General features: G+C 42.0%; 1 protein-coding gene across 6 annotated transcripts in view; it reads left to right on the plus strand.

Annotated features, from left to right (window-relative positions):
* The window catches only part of LOC121545173 (G protein-coupled receptor 137Ba), a 68,704-nt gene that overhangs the window by 35,137 nt on the left and 13,697 nt on the right, over nt 1-19,870 (plus strand). For 2 of the 6 annotated variants that reach the window (XM_041855622.2, XM_041855623.2), the window contains exons 4-5: nt 2,991-3,140; nt 15,987-16,112. In XM_041855622.2, coding sequence (XP_041711556.1) covers nt 2,991-3,140; nt 15,987-16,112 — 276 coding nt within the window. The other 4 variants (XR_005996206.2, XM_041855625.1, XM_041855626.1 and 1 more) reach the window with 4 other exon arrangements.

Here is a 19,870-nt window from a genome sequence, read left to right on the forward strand (position 1 = left end):
GGGACCACCAAGACTCTTCCTAGAGCTGGCCACCCGGCTAAACTGAGCAATCGGGGGAGAAGGGCCTTGGTCAGGGAGGTGACCAAGAACCTGATGGTCACTCTGACAGAGCTTCAGAGTTCCTCTGTGGAGATGAGATAACCTTCCAGAAGGACAACAATCTTTGCAGCACTCCACCAATCAGGCGTTTTATGGTAGAGTGGCCAGACGGAAGCCACTCCTCAGTAAAAGGCACATGACCGCCCACTTGGAGTTTGCCAAAAGGCACCTAAAGGACTCTCAGACCATGAGAAACAAGATTCTCTGGTCTGATGAAACCAAGATTGAACTCTTTGGCCTGAATACCAAGGTCCACGTTTGGAGGAAACCTGGCACTACGGTGAAGCATGGTGGTGGCAGCATCATGCTGTGGGGATGTTTTTCAGTGGCAGGAACTGGGAGACTAGTAAGGATCGAGAGAATGCTGAACAGAGCAAAGTACAGAGATCCTTGATGAAATCCTGGTCTAGAGTGCTCAGGACCTCAGACTGGGGCAAAGGTTTACATTTTAACAGGACAACGACCCTAAGCACACAGCCAAGACAACGCAGGAGTGGCTTCGTGACAAGTCTCTGAATGTCCTTGACTGGCCCAGCCAGAGCCCAGACTTGAATCCGATTGAACATCTCTGGAGAGACCTGAAAATAGCTGTGCAGCGACGCTCCCCATCCAACCTGACAGAGCTTGAGAGGATCTGTAGAGAAGAATGGGGAAAGATACTTATGTAAATGTGATATTTCCGTTTTTTATTTGTAATACATTTGCAAACTTTTCTAAAACCCTTTTTTTGCTTGGGTATTGTGTGTAGATTGATGAGGGGGGGGGGAACAATTTAATCAATTTTAGAATAACGCTGTAACGTAACAAAATGTGGAAAAAGTCAAGGGGTCTGAATACTTTCCGAATGCACTGATTGTTTAAAGCAAAACTACCAAAACTATTGCTGATTGTGAACCTGAACAATCAAAATAAAAGCTATTGTAAACACTGTTCAGCAGGTATAGCCAGATGAGCGTTGTCTATGGTAGCTTACTTTTCCGGTAAAACACAATTTTCAGCAGAGCATAGATAACAATATCCTAGCAAATTACAAAGGTTGTTACTCAACTAATGAAGCCTAATATCACTCAAGCCATTTTAGCATTTGAATGCTGAAGGTGCCGTGGAGATCAGGAACAGGCCGCATATCTCGCGTTGGTCAGCGCGAAGCTGGGCACGGTGTGCAGTTTGACTAGGCTACTGATATGCCTGGGGTTGTTTGGTATGCAAAATGATTGTAGATCAATGACTGTCAATACAGTTAAATGCAGTTCAACACTGAAGGAGAGGATGCATCAGTTGTCACAAAAGATGAGAGGTATTTTCAGAAGGTAGAATTCATGTAATATGAGCAAAAACATTTGAACTGCCGATTCGTAATGTTTGAATCGATTTTCTGACCAATGGGGTCAGCTGACCGATGCACTTGTATCTTAAACATTTGAATCGGGGACCAATGCGTATCGGTGAATCGTTACATCCCTAGTGCTAGGAAGATCCACTTATGATCAAGCTTCAGCCTGCTCGCAGAGGCAACCAGGTTTTTGACCTAAATGTCCTGGTAAAGTAAATGATGCCGTTGACCTTAGAAAACCTCCTGAGGCCCTTTTTATCAAGCTACTAAGAGAGGCCCATCCTACAATATGTTTAAGAGTGGGCTCTTTTCCTTTTTGCAGATTAAAACCTTACATTTTCGGTGGACTGACAATGGATCCCTGTTTAAAGTATCCTCCTTTTTAAATGAAGTCATACAGAGTTGGCTACAATTTCAATTTCTTCCTCCAGAAAAGGCTGATCTAGTATTACAGCAAATAATATGTACAGATTTTTTTTTCCAAGAAGGGTATAATATTTTATATATTACAAAATGATAACCAACTCATCACGGCTCTGCCACAAAATTGGAAGAGACAATTACTTCAGGCCAGGCACCACACCCTCATAGGGTAATTTTTTCCCCTTAATCATATCACTATCAACTTTTACCAGTTGAATGTAGACACAAATATAATACTGAAATTAGGTGATCTCATTAAATATGCACATATTTGCATATTGCACAAATCCATTTCTCTGGACACTGGATGAAGTCAGCCTAAATATTTTGGTTTAATTTCTGTTAAGACAGTCCAGGACCTGACACCACACATCACTGAGTACCTCTCTTCATATTTCAAAGCATGGTGGTGGCTGCATCATGTTATGGGTATGCTTGTCATCGGCAAGGACTAGGGAGTTTTTTTAGGATAAAAAGAAACGGAATAAAGCTAAGCACATGCAAAATCCTAGAGGAAAACCTAGTTCAGACTGCTTTCCAACAGACACTGGTAGACAAATTCACCTTTCAGCAGGACAATATCCTAAAACACAAGGCCGAATATACACTGGAGTTGCTTACCAAGACGACATTGAATGTTCCTGAGTGGCCAAGTTACAGTTTTGATTAAATTGGCTTGAAAATCTATGGCAAGACAATACTTTTTTTAAGAACAATGTGCAAATATTGTACAATCCAGGTGTGCAAAGCTCTTAGACACCCAGAAAGACTCACAGTTGTAATCGCTGTCAAAGGTGATTCTAACATGTATTGACTCAGGGATGTAAATACTTATGTAAATTAAATATTTCTGTTTTTAATTTTCAATAAACTTGCAAACATTTCTAAAAACATGTTTTCACTTTGTCATTATGGGGTATTGTGTGTAGATTGGTAAAACATTTTAATGTAATCAATTTTGAATTCAGCCTGTAACACAACAACATTTTGAATAAGTCAAGGGGTATGAATACTTTCTGAAGGAACTGTACATACATACCTATGCGCTAGAGGTGTAACATACAGTACATGAACAATACTCACTCTACTTCTCTCTCTTTCTCCCCATCTCCTTCCTTCCTGCCTCGCCCTGTAGGGTACGTCAGTGTGCCAGGCTACAGCCATAGGTGCTGCAGTCATCCTCCTGTACACGTCCAGGGCCTGCTATAACCTGGTGGTGGTGGCTCTCTCTCCAGAGGACCGGCCCAGCCCCTTCAACTACAGCTGGTACAACGTCTCTGACCAGGTAGGATAACCACACACCCACGCACCCTCACAAGCATGCACGCAGACACACACGTAAAATGGTGATAATGATGATCATGAAGATAGTTCAAGTTAAGTCACTGTGACAGGACTAGGGGCATGTGTGAGTCAGGCCTGTTAAACCTTCAGTGAACCCTGCTGTCCTAGATATCCAAAGCTCACAGTGCTGTGCTGTGCTGCCTGCCAAACACACGCATACAGACACACAGACACACATACAACTGCTGTCTGACATATTTAATCATCTATTATAGGGCTGATTAGTCTGCAAACACTCTGTGTGTCTGTGTGTGTGTGTGTGTGTGTGTGTGTGTGTGTGTGTGTGTGTGTGTGTGTCTGTGTGTGTGTGTGATTAGCCTATGTCTGTAACTAATCGGCAGTCACATTCATTCTGCAGTAGTTGCATGGTTGATTTTTCACACACATCTCCATGATTGTTTTGGTTTTTGCTGTTTCTTAACTGTGCACACGTGTATTCCCAATTTAAGAGTCCATGTGTGTGCAATGTGCATATGTGTACTCATTTGTGTGTGTTCATGCTTATATAATGTGTCTGGCTTTACATGGCTCTGTGTGTGTGTGTTTTGTGTCTGGTAACACTGTAAGCACTTGGTGAAGCTGGTGAAGCTGGTTGAGAGAATGCCAAGAGTGTGCACAGCAGTCATCAAGGCAAAGGGTGGCTATTTGAAGAATCTCAAATATAAAATATATTTTGATTTGTTTAACATTTGATTGGTTACTACATGATTCCATATGTGTTATTTCGTAGTTTTGATGTCTTCACTATTATTCTACAATGTAGAAAATAGTAAAAATAAAGAAAAACCCTTGAATGAGTAGGTGTGTCCAAACTTTTGACTGGTACTGTAAGTATTCACACCCCTGAGTCTGTACATGTTAGAATCAGCTTTAGCAGCGATTACAGCTGTGAGTCTTTCTGGGTAATTCTCTAAGAACTTTGAACACCTGGATTGTACTATATTTGCACATTATTCTTTTAAACATTCTTCAAGCTCTGTCAAGTTGGTTGTGGATCATGACTAGACAGCTATTTTCAAGTCTTGCAATAGATTTTCAAGGCAATTTAAGTCAAAACTGTAATAACTAAGCAACAGCAACATTCAATGTCATCTTGGTAAGCAACTCCAGTGTTTATTTGGCCTGTCCTGCTGAAAGGTGAATTTGCCTCCCAGTATCTGTTTGAAAGCGGACTGAACCAGGATTTTGCCTGTTGTGCTTAGCTCTATTCTGTTTATTTTTATCCCAAAAAACTCCCTAGTCCTTGCCGATGACAAGCATACCCATAACATGATGCAGCCGCCACCATGCTTGAACATATGAAGAGTGGTACTCAGTGACGTGTTGTGTTGGATTTGCCCCAAACATAATGCTTTGTATTCAGAACAAGAATTTCATTTATTTGCCAAGTTTTACTTTAGTGCCTTATTGCAAACAGGATGCATGTTTTGGAATATGTTTATTCTGTACAGGCTTCCTTCTTTTCAATCTGTCATTTAGGTTAGTATTGTGGAGTAACTACAATGTTGTTGATCCATCCTCAGTTTTCTCCTATCACAGCCATTAAACTCGTAACTATTTTAATGTCACCATTGGCCTCATGATGAAATTCCCAAGTGGTTTCCTTCGTCTCCGGCAACTGAGTTAGGAAGGACGCCTGTATCTTTGTAGTGACTTGGTGTATTGATACACTAACCAAAGTTTAATGAATAACTTCACCATGCTCAAAGGGATATTCAATGTCTGCTTTTATTTACCAATCTTCCAATAGGTGCCCTTCTTTGCGAGGCATTGGAAAACCTCCCTGGTCTTTTTTTTCTTTTTTCTTTTTTAGGGGGTAGATCAGCTTTAATATAAAAAAACAAAACATGTTTAGTCATTTAGCAGACGCTCTTATCCAGAGCGACTTACAATTAGTGAGTGCATACATTTTTCATACTGGCCCCCCGTGGGAATATTGCAGATAGATTGTAACTTCCATCAATGTAGTTGTCTGCATCACTTCCAATCCCCCATGTGTTTTTTTCCCCTCGCAAATATATATACACATACATACATACAAATATATATACACATACATACATACATACATACATACATACATATCCTTTAAAAAATATATATTTCCCTTTATTACTTTCCAACCCCACCACCCCTTCCCTAATTGGAGTAAACTAGTGAACAACAATGCTTAGGCCTCTACTTCCAGCTTATACATACTATATATATTTTATGGACACAGTCAATTTTACAAGAATTCTATTATTTATTTATTTTTACTCCTGAACCTCCACTACCCTCAACCTCTCCGATCATTTTCATGATGTCCATCCGGTTTGCTTCTATATGCCATATCTTTCTAACTGTGCTCTTTCACAAAAGCTCTCAACCTATAACCTATATACTTATTATGGACACAGTATGCTTTACATTAGTTATCTTGTTGTTGTTAGTTGTTATTAGTCCCATCCTTCAACTCCATTCAACACCTCCCATCTATCTCTCAACACCATCCATATTGGATTTCTATTTGCCATATATTTTTCAACTGTACTGTGATGTTTTACAAAAGTTCTGAACCCTTCTATTCTCATTGTTTCTACAGATTGTAAATGAAAAATAAACATTTTTGCTAAAAGTATTATTATATTATTGATCGATTGACTATGACTTTTCAGATCACCCAGTAGTGCTATCTGCAGGGTTAGCTCCAGATAAATACTGCAATCTTTAAGCCATTCCTGGACCTGTGTCCAAAAACAAGCTACAAATGGAAAGTACCAAAACAAATGATCTAATGACTCTGTCTCTTCGCAGCAAAATCTGCAGAGCTGGGAAGATTGTATCCCCCATATAAATGACATTCTATTGGTAGCAGAATTTTGTATAATAATTTAAAATGAAAAATTGTAAGTTTTGAATCCGGCTTCGTTTTGCGCATCAGTTCATAAACACTTTGCCATGGAATCGGTACGTCAAAAATCTCTTCCCAACTATTTTGCAATGTCACGCCCTGGCCTTGAGAAGCTGATTGTCTTTAGTTGGTTTGGTCAGGGCGTGAGGATCTATGTTAGAATTTCTATGTTTAGGATCTAGATGTGTTGTTTCTATGTTTGGCCGGGTGTGATTCCCAATCAGAGACAGCTGTCGCTCGTTGTCTCTGATTGGGGATCATACTTAAGTAGCCTGTTTGCCTACCTTAGTTGTGGGATCTTGTTCCGTGTTAGGCTTGTATGTGTTTAGCCTGAGGACTTCATGTTACATTGTTTCTTGTTTTGTTTATGTTTATTGAGTTAAATAAACATGTACGCTTTTCACGCTGCACCTTGGTCTGACCCGTTTCTCAACGATCGTGACATGCAATCTATATGGGACGGCTGTCAATTCTTTGGTCCTGAAATGAAACTGTTATACTTTTTTATTTATCCCAATTATGTTCTTTAATGCAGGGCCGACAGACAAGTTCCTTACTTTTTCCCCCTTCCACTTTCCTCTTCCATTTTTGCGGTAATGCTGCAATTATTTGGTTGTAATTTTGGGTAGAGCAGACATTTCGATATGTTTTTGTTAGCTGCAAGATTATACCTTTTTTTTAAAATTTCTATGAATTAGTATATTTGAGTTCAACCACTATTTGTTGCATAATTTTTTTCAGTCGTTTCAAGAGGATTAAATTGAAATTGCAACCAATTTTCTATGGATTGCTTTAGAAATAGTGATATTTGAGAGATGATTTCCTTTTCAAATAACTGAAAGTGAGAGGTTGTAATCTGAATGTTTTCCGAGTATATCCACATCACCATCAGACCATTGTATTGGTAAACTACATGGTAATGTAAAAATTGTAGTTTTTAGTGATCCAATACGTATAGTACATTTATCATAATTTGGTTGTAATCCAGAGAGGTTAGAAAATGTATCTAGATCCTCTATGAGGCTGTGGAGGGATTCAAGTTGTGGATTTAAAAGGAAACATGAATCATCAGCGTACAATGACACCTTTGTTTTTAAACCCTGGATTTCTAATCCCTTGATATTATTGTTGGATCTGATTTTAATAGCTAACATTTCGATGGCCATAATAAATAGATATGCCGATAGTGGACAACCTTGTTTCACTCCTCTTGACAGTTTAAAACTTTCGGAGAAATAGCCATTATTTACTATTTTACACCTAGGGTTACTATACATGATTTTAACCCATTTTATAAGAGATTCTCCAAAATTGAAATGCTCCAGGTATTTATATATTAACCCCAGTCGTACTTTATCAAATGCCTTTTCAAAGTCTGCTATGACTAGCAGGCCTGGTTTCCCAGATTTTTCCCAAAGTTTCCAGTACTTGCCTTATATTATCTCCATTGTATCGTCCATGTAAAAAACCTGTCTGATTAGAATGAATAACGTCCAACAATACCTTTTTAATTCTATTCACTATACATTTTGCATCACAACACTGAAGTGTAAGGGGCCTCCAATTTTTTTTATGGACTGGATCTTTATATTTTCCACTTGTATCCTGTTTCAGTAATAATGAAATCAGACCTTCTTCTTGAGTGTCTGTTAATCTACCATTTACATAGGAGTGGTTAAAACATGCTAATAACAGTCCTCTGAGTATAACAAAAAAGGTTTGGTATACCTCGACTGGTATGCTATCCAACCCTGGAGTCTTTAATTGCATCCAGAAGTTCCTCCTCTATAATTTCACCTTCACATGAGTCTTTCTGTATGGCTGTTAATTTTACATTATCAATAGAAAAAATATATCTACAATTAGCTTCAGTTAGAGGAGATTGATTAAAGTTCTTCGCTTCCTCCTTCAAAATATAATTTGGTGAATCCGTCATTTGTAACCAGTTTCGGTAAATTATTTTTGGTAGCATTTCTATGTTGAAGATTAAAAAAGAATTTAATGCATTTTTCCCCATATTCCATCCAGTTTGCTTTATTTTTTATAATATATTACACTTGATCTTTGTTCAATAAGTTTCTCAATTTCTTTTAGTTTTTCCTCTAATTTATTCTGAGTCTCTATCTTACTGTTTTTATTGCTATCTATCTGTTCTGTTAGACCTTCTATTTCCTTTGTTTGTATGGACTCTTTTGACCTAAATTGCTTTTTGTTTTCGAGATGAGTACTGAATTGCATGGCCTCTAAAGGCACATTTTAAAAGTGTCCCATACAATAAGGGGATTTGCTGTACCTATGTTATGTCGGAAAAAATCAGTTATAATTTCCTCTGTCCTAGATAAAAAACAAGTTATCATCCAATAGGCTTTGATAAAATTTCCAATATCCTCGCCCACGTGGAAATTCTGTAAGAGTAATGTACAGTCGTGGTCAAAAGTTTTGAGAATGACACAAGTATTGGTCTTCACAAAGTTTGCTGCTTCAGTGTTTTTAGATGTTTTTGTCAGATGTTACTATGGTATACTGAAGTATAATTACAAGCATTCCATAAGGCTTTTATTGACAATTACATTAAGTTTATGCAAAGAGTCAATATTTGCAGTGTTGACCCTTCTTTTTCAAGACCTCTGCAATCTGCCCTGGCATGCTGTCAATTAACTTCTGGGCCACATCCTGACTGATGGCAGCCCATTCTTGCATAATCAATGCTTGGAATTTGTCAGAATTTGTGGGTTTTTGTTTGTCCACCCGCCTCTTGAGGATTGACCACAAGTTCTCCATCATGCTGGAAAAGGCATTGTTCATCACCAAACTGTTCTTGGATGGTTGGGAGAAGTTGCTCTCGGAGGATGTGTTGGTACCATTCTTTATTCATGGCTGTGTTCTTAGGCAAAATTGTGATTGAGCCCACTCCCTTGGCTGAGAAGCAACCCCACACATGAATGGTCTCAGGATGCTTTACTGTTGGCATGACACAGGACTGATGGTAGCGCTCACCTTGTCTTCTCCGGACAAGCTTTTTTCCGGATGCCCCAAACAATCGGAAAGGGGATTCATCAGAGAAAATGACTTTACCCCAGTCCTCAGCAGTCTAATCCCTGTACGTTTTGCAGAATATCAGTCTGTCCCTGATGTTTTTCCTGGAGAGAAGTGGCTTCCTCGCTGCCCTTCTTGATACCAGGCCATCCTCCAAAAGTATTCGCCTCACTGTGCGTGCAGATGAACTCACACCTGCCTGCTGCCATTCCTGAGAAAGCTCTGCACTGGTGGTGCCCCGATCCCGCCGCTGAATGAACTTTAGGAGACGGTCATGGTGCTTGCTGGACTTTCTTGGGCGCCCTGAAGCCTTCTTCACAACAATTGAACCTCTCTCCTTGAAGTTCTTGATGATCCGATAAATGGTTGATTCAGGTGCAATCTTACTAGCAGCAATATCCTTGCCTGTGAAGCCCTTTTTGTGCAAAGCAATGATGACGGCACGTGTTTCCTTGCAGTTAACCATGGTTAACAGAGGAAGAACAATGATTTCAAGCACCTCCCTCCTTTTAAAGCTTCCAGTCTGTTATTCTAACTCAATCAACATGACAGAGTGATCTCCAGCCTTGTCCTCGTCAACACTCTCACCTGTGTTAACGAGAGAATCACTGACATGATGTCAGCTGGTCCTTTTGTGGCAGGGCTGAAATGCAGTGGAAATGTTTTTTGGGGGATAAATTCATTTTCATGGCAAAGAGGGACTTTGCAATTAATTGCAATTCATCTGATCACTCTTCATAACATTCTGGAGTATATGCAAATTGCCATCATAAAAACTGAGGCAGCAGACTTTGTGAAAATTAATATTTGTGTCATTCGTAAAACTTTTGACCACGACTGACGATATGTCAATTATATGATGGTCCAACCGCATTCTGTCCCCTATCAACACTTTTTAAACTTTTGGTGCCAATGAGAATGACATAAGAAAGAAGTCAAGATGACTAGCTTGATTGAGTCTCCGCCATTTATATCTCACTAGATCAGGATATTTAAGCCTCCATATATCTACTAGTTCTAATGTATCCATGACATTCACAATTTCCTCAAGAACATGAGGATGATAGTTTTAGTGTGATTTCCTTTACGGTCCATTGAGCTATTTTAAAACAGTATTATAATCTCCCACCATAATAATAGAGTCTTGTATTGCTTGCAGGGTGGATAATTTATTATATATATTGTAAAAGAAGTGTGGATCATCATTATTTGGTCCGTAAATGTCACGCCCTGAATCGGGACGCTTATATGTTGAGTCAGGGTGTGTATATTCGTTGTTGTGCTTTTTCTATGTGTGGGATCTAGTATGTATAGTTCTATGTTGGCCGGTGTGGTTCCCAATCAGAGGCAGCTGTCGCTCGTTGTCTCTGATTGGGGACCATACTTAGGCAGCCTATTGGCACCAAGCCAGTGATGCGCGTCGCCGGCCCGGCCCGGCCCATTCCTGCTCCTCGCACCAAGCCAGTGGTGCGCGTCGCCAGTCCGGCCCGGCCCGTTCCTGCCCCTCGCACCAAGCCAGTGGTGCATGTTCCTAGTCCGGTCCGGCCCGGCCCGTGCCTGCTCCTCGCACCAGACCAGTGGTGCGTTTGTCCAGTCCGGCACGGCCCGTGCCCGTTCCACCGGTGCCTGGTCCGGCACCGGTCAGCTGCTCCACTCCGGAGCCAGAGCAGTCCGCTCCACCGGTGCCTGATCCAGCTCCGGTCAGCTGCGCCACTCCGGAACCAGAGCAGTCCGCTCCACCGGGGTCCAGTCCAGCTCCGGTCAGCGGCTCTACTCCGGAGCCAGAGCAGTCCGCTCCACCGGTGCCTGATCCAGCTCCGGTCAACGGCTCCAGTCCAGACCATGACGTCAGCTCCTCTCCAGGTTCGGGGTCTCCCACACCAGGGTCCAGACAGGGCCTGGCGTATCGTGGGAGGAAGGAGAGGGGAAGCAGGGCGCCGAGGTCCAGACAAGACCAGGGGCGCAACAGGGAGGCGGAGAGTGAGAGGTCGTCACGCCCCGAGCCGGATCCGCCTCCGAGGCGGAATGCCCACCCGGCCCCTACCCTGTTATGTTTATGTTGTGCGGTCGGAGTCCGCACCTTTGGGGGGGTACTGTCACGCCCTGACTCAGGGGACGCTTATATGTTGAGTCAGGGTGTGTATATTCCTTGTTGTGCTTTTTCTATGTGTGGGATCTAGTATGTATAGTTCTATGTTAGCCGGTGTGGTTCCCAATCAGAGGCAGCTGTCGCTCGTTGTGTCTGATTGGGGACCATACTTAGGCAGCCTATTGGCACTGTCTAGTTGTGGGATCTTGTTCCGGGAGTAGGCTTGTTTTGTGTGTAGCCTTAGGACTTCACGTTTCGTTGGTTTGTTGTTTTGTCGTGTGTTTATCATTTAAATAAACATGTACGCATTTCACGCTGCGCCTTGGTCTGACCCGCCCTTCAACGAACGTGACAGTAAAGGTTAATGAGCCATATCTGTTTATGGTCCAATAAAATACTGTTAATTAATATCATCACCCCTTTTGAGTTTCTTTGCCCATGGGAAAAGTATATTTGCCCCCCCCCCCATTCCTTTTTCCACGCAACTTCATCTAGAATTGTTGAATGAGTTTCCTGTAAACAATAGATATTATATTTATTCTCTCTGAGCCATGTAAATATTGTTCTTCTTTTGTTATTATCTGCTAAACCATTACAATTATAACTGGCTATACTTATTTCACCACATACCATAATGAGCTACAAGTTTCAAATCTATTTATCATTATATATGTTTGTAAATTTACCAATAAAAAATACCATAGTGATTGAGTGTCCATATAGCTGTACCATGATATTTGCATTGCTACTAAGTAACCCTCCAATTGTTCTCCACTATTCCCCCTGCTAAAGCCCCTCCCCATCCCAAGTTGGGCCGTCATCCCAGTGATCGGCATACCACCCCTGTCCCCCCGGATTCCTAGGCCCCCCGAGAGGCCAGGACCCATCCATCGAAAACAGCACACAAAACAGCACACAAAACAGAAGCAGGTCAACCGCCAAAAGCATCTCCAATGCTCTCACCTCAATATACACTGCTAAAAAAAATAAGGGGAACACTTAAACAACACAATGTAACTCCAAGTCAATCACACTTCTGTGAAATCAAACTGTCCACTTAGGAAGCAACACTGATTGACAATACATTTCACATGCTGTTGTGCAAATGGAATAGACAACAGGTGGAAATTATAGGCAATTAGCAAGACACCCCCAATAAAGGACTGGTTTTGCAGGTGGTGACCACAGACCACTTCTCAGTTCCTATGCTTCCTGGCTGATGTTTTGGTCACTTTTGAATGCTGGCGGTGCTTTCACTCTAGTGGTAGCATGAGACGGAGTCTACAACCCACACAAGTGGCTCAGGTAGTGCAGCTCATCCATGATGGCACATCAATGCGAGCTGTGGCAAGAAGGTTTGCTGTGTCTGTCAGCGTAGTGTCCAGAGCATGGAGGCGCTACCAGGAGACAGGCCAGTACATCAGGAGACGTGGAGGAGGCCGTAGGAGGGCAACAACCCAGCAGCAGGACTGCTACCTCCGCCTTTGTGCAAGGAGGAGCAGGAGGAGCACTGCCAGAGCCCTGCAAAATGACCTCCAGCAGGCCACAAATGTGCATGTGTCTGCTCAAACGGTCAGAAACAGACTCCATGAGGGTGGTATGAGGGTCCGACATCCACAGGTGGGGGTTGTGCTTACAGCCCAACACCGTGCAGGACGTTTGGCATTTGCCAGAGAACACCAAGATTGGAAAATTCGCCACTGGCGCCCTGTGCTCTTCACAGATGAAAGCAGGTTCACACTGAGCATATGTGACAGACGTGACAGAGTCTGGAGACGCAGTGGAGAACGTTCTGCTGCCTGCAACATCCTCCAGCATGACCGGTTTGGCGGTGGGTCAGTCATGGTTTGGGGTGGCATTTCTTTGGGGGGCCGCACAGCCCTCCATGTGCTCGCCAGAGGTAGCCTGACTGCCATTAGGTACCGAGATGAGATCCTCAGACCCCTTGTGAGACCATATGCTGGTGCGGTTGGCCCTGGGTTCCTCCTAATGCAAGACAATGCTAGACCTCATGTGGCTGGAGGTGTCAGCAGTTCCTGCAAGAGGAAGGCATTGATGCTATGGACTGGCCCGCCCGTTCCCAGACCTGAATCCAATTGAGCACATCTGGGACATCATGTCTCGCTCCATCCACCAACGCCACGTTGCACCACAGACTGTCCAGGAGTTGGCGGATGCTTTAGTCCAGGTCTGGGAGGAGATCCCTCAGGAGACCATCCGCCACCCCATCAGGAGCATGCCCAGGCGTTGCAGGGACGTCATACAGGCACGTGGAGGCCACACACACTACTGAGCCTCATTTTGACTTGTTTTAAGGACATTACATCAAAGTTGGATCAGCCTGTAGTGTGGTTTTCCACTTTAATTTTGAGGGTGACTCCAAATCCAGACCTCCATGGGTTGATAAATTTGATTTCCATTGATAATTTTTGTGTGATTTTGTTGTCAGCACATTCAACTATGTAAAGAAAAAAGTATTTAATTAGATTATTTCATTCATTCAGATCTAGGATGTGTTATTTTAGTGTTCCCTTTATTTTTTTGAGCAGTGTATATATATAGCTATTTAAAAATATATATCTATTCAAATATCTTGCATATCTTAATTTCCATCATTATCAATTAATATGCGTAATAATGTTGGCAGTTCATGCGTAGGATTGTTACCTATAACATCCCGGAGTCGCCTTGACGCCTGGTGTTTTGCTAGTACTATTTAATGAAGCTGCCAGTTGAGGACCTGTGAGGCGCCTGTTTCTCAAACTAGACACTAATGTATTTGTCCTCTTGCTCAGTTGTGCACCGGGGCCTTCCACTCCTCTTTCTATTCTGGTTATAGCCAGTTTTATTACTTCTTTAATCAGCACAACAGTTTTCAACTGTGCTAACATAATTGCAAAAGGGTTTTCTAATGATCAATTAGCCTTTTAAAATAATAAACTTGGATTAGCAAACACATCGTGCCATTGGAACACAGGACTGATGGTTGCTGATAATGGGCCTCTGTACGCCTATGTAGATATTCCATTAAAAATCTGTCGTTTCCAGCTACAATAGCCATTTACAACATTAACAATGTCTACACTGTATTTCTCATCAATTTGATGTTATTTTAATGGACAAAAAAATTGCTTTTCTTTCAAAAACAAGGACATTTCTAAGTGACCCCAAACTTTTGAACGGTAGTGTATGAAGTGCTAATATTTAGTCTATCTTACTGATATTGAATATTATGTTTTTATCTTGAGGTGATTCGCACCGTTGTGTATTCAATACGCCATCTTGTCTACCGGAAGTTAGCGAGGTAACTTTGGTCAACTATGAGTTCAACTCGGGATCTCCCTTGTCTTTGTGGTTGAATCTGTGTTTGAAATTCACTGCTCGACTGAGGGAACGTACAGATAATTGTGTGGGGTACAGAAATTAGGTATTCATTCAAAAATCATGTTAAACACTATTATTGCACACAGAGTGAGTCCATGCAACTTATTATGTGACTCGTTAAGCACATTTTTACTCCTGAACGTATTTAGGTTTGCCATAACAAAGGGGTTGAATACTTATCGACTCAAGACATTTCAGCTTTTCATTTTTTATTAATTAGTAAACATTTCTTAAAACATAATTCCACTTTGACATTATGCAGTATTGTGTGTAGGCAGTGACACAATCTCAATTTAATCCATTGTAAATTCAGGCTGTAACACAACAGAATGTGGAAAAAGTCAAGGGCTGTGAAGACTTTCTGAAGGCACTGTATGTACAGTATGTGTATATGGGTCCCTCTGTGTGAATCTGTACATATATCCCATATTTACGACCGTTCTCCCTTGTCTCCCTTCTAAATTGACACTTGGCTTGATTTCACTCAGTCCATCAGGCTTTGATGACAGAGCCATTCTATCCAGATCTGTTTGCTGAGTGGCTGAGAGCTCTGTGGCTGCTGCAGCAACAATCCATAGGGGATTTGGGAGGATATGGGCTCTTTGTTTGTCTATAGGGGGAGCACAGCCAAGGGCTGCCTGGTGCTAGTGACCTAGATCTGGGCTCAACCCCTGTACTGGAGGTTTCCATATTTCCCATAGGTCATCTGGGGCCACTGTGTGTTTGGTTGACTGTCTGTCTTGGTTTATTGCTTTAAATGTGTCTGTCTGACACATTTAAGCACACACACACTCACACACACTCATGTGTCTTTTGTTTCTGTTTCATTTACATTTTAGTCATTTAGCAGACGCTCTTATCCAGAGCGACTTACAGGAGCTATTAGGGTTAAGTGCCTTGCTCAAGGGCACATCGACAGATTTTTCACCTAGTTGGCTCGGGGATTAGAACCAGCAACCTTTCGGTTACTGGCACAACGCTCTTAACCACTAAGCTACCTGCCTCTGTCTACTATCTAATCTATCCATCTTGGTTTGATTGAATTTATCAGGCTGTAGTATACACCATTGTGTCAGTGTGTGTATTTGTGATTATCTGAGGGATAATCTTAAGGTATATTTTGTTCTCAGTCGACATACTTGTCTACATGTCTTTATCCTTGCTCTAAGCTGTATACATGCTCATCACTCTCATCACTGTGTCTGTGTAAATATCCTGTCATCACGGTAATCCCTCTGTATACATGCTGTCAATCTCTGTCAGTGTCGCTGTCTTGTTGTCCCCCAACATCTGCCTCTTTCTGTGTTTAATCTTTCTGGTTGGTGTGTGTGTGTTTGTCTGTTTCATTTATCTAATTGCTGGATATGTGTGTGTTGTCATTCCAGGCAGACATAGAGAAGATCAGTGGAGAGGGCTACATTATCTTTGGGATCATCCTCTTTTTCTGGGAGCTGCTGCCCACCAGTCTGGTTGTGGTCTTCTTCAGGGTACAGAGGCCCAATCAGAACCTAGTAAGACAAAAGCCTTATTTCACTTTTACATCATAATGTCAACAACGCGTTGCACTCTAGGATCGATAGGGGGGTAAATTCCATCAAATTCAAAAGGTAAACAGAGCAATTCAATAGGTAGCTGACATGTCTGCGCTAAGACTTTGAGAAAAAGACATGAAGGGGGATCCCTTCCAACACCAGTTAGAGAAGATCATGATGACAAGTGTCTCATACGTTGGCTACAATGTAGAGGGATTTCATAGTTAAAGCGAGTCTAATAAATGTTTAGTAACAAGGTTAGCTGGTTGATTATACTGGTAGCGTAGCTAGCTAGCTAACGTTATCTAACGGAGTTCACCGTTGCCAGCTTGCTAGCTAACTTTACCAATGAACGGTTGTCTTCTCACTCTACCTACCATTTGTCCAACACAATTCTGTCTTATACCCAGGTCCAATGTTATAGACTTAAACACAAGCCATAGCAAATAGCCTAGCTAAGTATTCTGTATCTGGTATTTTAGAGTAGGGGATCTTCAGAATAGTGGCCTGCCCCTCTGTATTGTTGATCCAGATAAGGAGATAAGCTACCCCTATGCCAAGGACAGTATACCCCCTCCAAAGGCAGGGAATTGGGGGGGGTAATACATTGAACATCCCAGACTAATTCTCCTAAAGCTCAATAGTGGACTTCCTCACAAAGAGAATGATAGGAATCAAGGAGGAGGAAGTTAAGTCTGGGGAGGAGAGTGATGTAAATGTTGTGTTTTTACCTGTGGCGGAGAAGCCTCTCAGGAGGGGTACAATGTATTTAGGTCAACCCATGTGATTGAGGTGGAACTCAACAATGTGCAGGATGCTACTCATGGCAGGGCCAAAGTCCTTGCCTCATTTAAAGAAAAAAACTACCAAACTGGACTGGTCATCCATAACACAGGATCAGTGGCAAGGGCCCACTGTACCAGTGTGGCTGGGGCAGGTGAGAAGTGCAATCATGTGGCTGGACTTCTGTTTGGCCTTCTGGAAACAATCAGCACCGACATCAACACTGCACCCCCAAGCTGCACTTCCCAGGAGCAGAGATGGCACCAGCCCTCCAGAAAGGCGAAGAAAAATACTAGCAATACTAGTAAGAATAGGTAAGTCTCCTGACCTGCGTCAGTGATTTTCCTATACAGTAAATATAGTAATATTGATTGGGCCGGCCCACATCCTAGCAAACTACAAATAGGCTAATCATACAAAAATATTGTAAGAATGTCCTCTTTTAATTTCCATTATTTTAGGCGCGCGACATGTGCATGAACATGTGTATGGCCTGACAGTGGTCAGGAAAAGGGCATCGGAGGGGTACAGCCAGTACAAAGCCTGTAAATGACCAAGGCCTAACATGACCAAAACAACAGAGGCCTTGTGGATCCTAAAGACAAAACACCATGACACCGGACTACTCTATGTAAGACTACTATCTCATCTTGTCCCATCAAATTGCTTCCTGGTGAAGTTTAAGACGTTGTAATTTATTTAAAGGGATTGTCGTGGAAATTCCTACACACAGGGACACTCGAAGTCAATCTTAAATGAATCATTGTTTATTATCATCATGCTGGAGAGGTTCTAACCAACTCAATGCACCATATGTACACATGTCGATCAGGAGCTCTCACGGGGCAGTCCCGTTAGTTCTCTTATATACTTACACAGAAAGTCATATTTGCATGATTTCGCTTATTCATTATTCATAATTAATTTATAAGTAATGTTTGCTATCATTCATGTGACCAATACTGGTTCATGCATGTGGCAGACCAATACCTCATTAGGCTTCTTCTCTCCAAGCTGAGACCTTGAAACTGAGATATCGTTTTCAAAACAAGGGTCTGGGCGTACTGCCAAATTGCAGATGCTACAGTGAGGATTTCTCCCAGGCGTTCAATCTGTCGCTTGCATGAACACAGCAATTGGTTATTAGAAAAGCACAAACAGAACACAGAAATTGGTTAATAGAAAAGCACAAACATAAAAATGTCCATCACATTCCATCCTCTTATCACTTGTTTGAAAATAATCATTACATTTTAATGTAAGCATTTAGATTTTAGCTTCTATATCAAAATATTCTATACTCCTATTAAAGTAAGGGAAATCAACACAGAAAAAAACCAGACACTTCATCATTTCAAACCCTTCATACTGGGTTATACAATCTAATTAGTATGGTAATACTATCATCATAATAAAGGTTATACTTCTATTAACAGGAGTGAATTTATCACACACATACACAGCATGTTAAATAACACAATTTAGACAAACACACACGCTGCAGCCCATTTGGCAATTTGGGATCCCCAACTTCCAAACAGGGATTCCAACCAAGTTGCAGGCGTCCACTCTTGGTTGTGGGGAATTATTCTTAACAACGGTGGCAATGTATTCGGTGAGATCAGTCATATTAGAAGAGTGATCTGGGACAAAAGTACAACATACATCGCCAATGATTGCACAAGTGCCTCCTTGACCTGCCAAAAGATAGTCAAGAGCCTCCCGATTTGCAGAGCCAATTTACGCAATTCTTTTAGCATTTGCAATTTTCTCTACGTCTCTAGAGATCTCCTGAATTTGGTCTATTGACTTTCACAGGGAAGAGAGAGAGAACACGTTATAAAAGTTTCATACCAACCTTGATAAGAATGAGATTGGAGCAAGGTTAGCCCAAGCTACAATCTAGTGGCTCTCCTCACATTTTAGGGGCATAGCTCTGTCTCTAGAAGCCTCACCTTTCCAAATCATAATAACCCAAATTTAGAATGACAGTCCTTAGTGCTTCACGTCGGTTCTATCACTTTAATTTAAGACCCTCAACTTAGCACACACCGATACTGGCAGGATGTACATTTACATTGACATACAGTATATTCATCTTATATTTCTAGCATGGGCGGCAGGTAGCTTAGTGAGTAAGAGCGTTGTGCCAGTAACCGAAAGGTCGCTGGTTCTAATCCCCGAGCCGACTAGGTGAAAGGGCATCTGTCGATGTGCCCTTAAGCAAGGCACTTAACCCTAATTGCTCATGTAAGTCGCTCTGGATAAGAGCGTCTGCTAAATGACTGAAATGTAAATGAAATGTAGCGTTAACTTTTCTCATCACTTGTGGTAATAACAGATTGGTATCTCAATGCATTCTTAGTCTAAATTACTATACATTTCGCATTGTGCAGACCTCCACAATCAACCTGATATCCCAAATAAACCATTTTGGATGAGCCAAATCAATTACGGGCAAGGTTGACCACACCCCTCCTTCCCGGCACTCATCCTTCTGGCGTTTCTTCATGTTCTTCTTCAGATACTGTTTCAGTTCGTCCTCCCAATGGCACATGTTTAAAGGGGATGGCCCTTGATAATGTCTCTCACCTCAGCCGCCACTGTCCTTTACAGTCCATTATGTCTTGTCCATTTTCCTACCAGTACACCAGCAAGTTTTGACAGGATCTCTCTCCATGCTCACTCCACGTGGACTCATGTCACACTCCTGAGAGAAAAGGCATGAGAGAAAAGGCAGGTGATAGCTTTGACTGGATGCTGTGTACAGGTTGCTGGCTCGGACTCAGGTCTCACGGTAGAAGTGTTGAAGGACCATACTGAACGCCATTGTCGCCATTGCTTCAGCTGGTTAGGGGGGGTGGAGGTTCACACTGTTCTTGGTCAAATTATCCCTTCCATGCATCTAGATACCATCTGTGGTCACCTTCGCCATTACCTCGAGAGAGGACAGA

This window comes from Coregonus clupeaformis, chromosome 29 (genome assembly GCF_020615455.1).
Source record: "Coregonus clupeaformis isolate EN_2021a chromosome 29, ASM2061545v1, whole genome shotgun sequence".
Classification (NCBI taxonomy): Eukaryota; Metazoa; Chordata; class Actinopteri; order Salmoniformes; family Salmonidae; genus Coregonus; species Coregonus clupeaformis.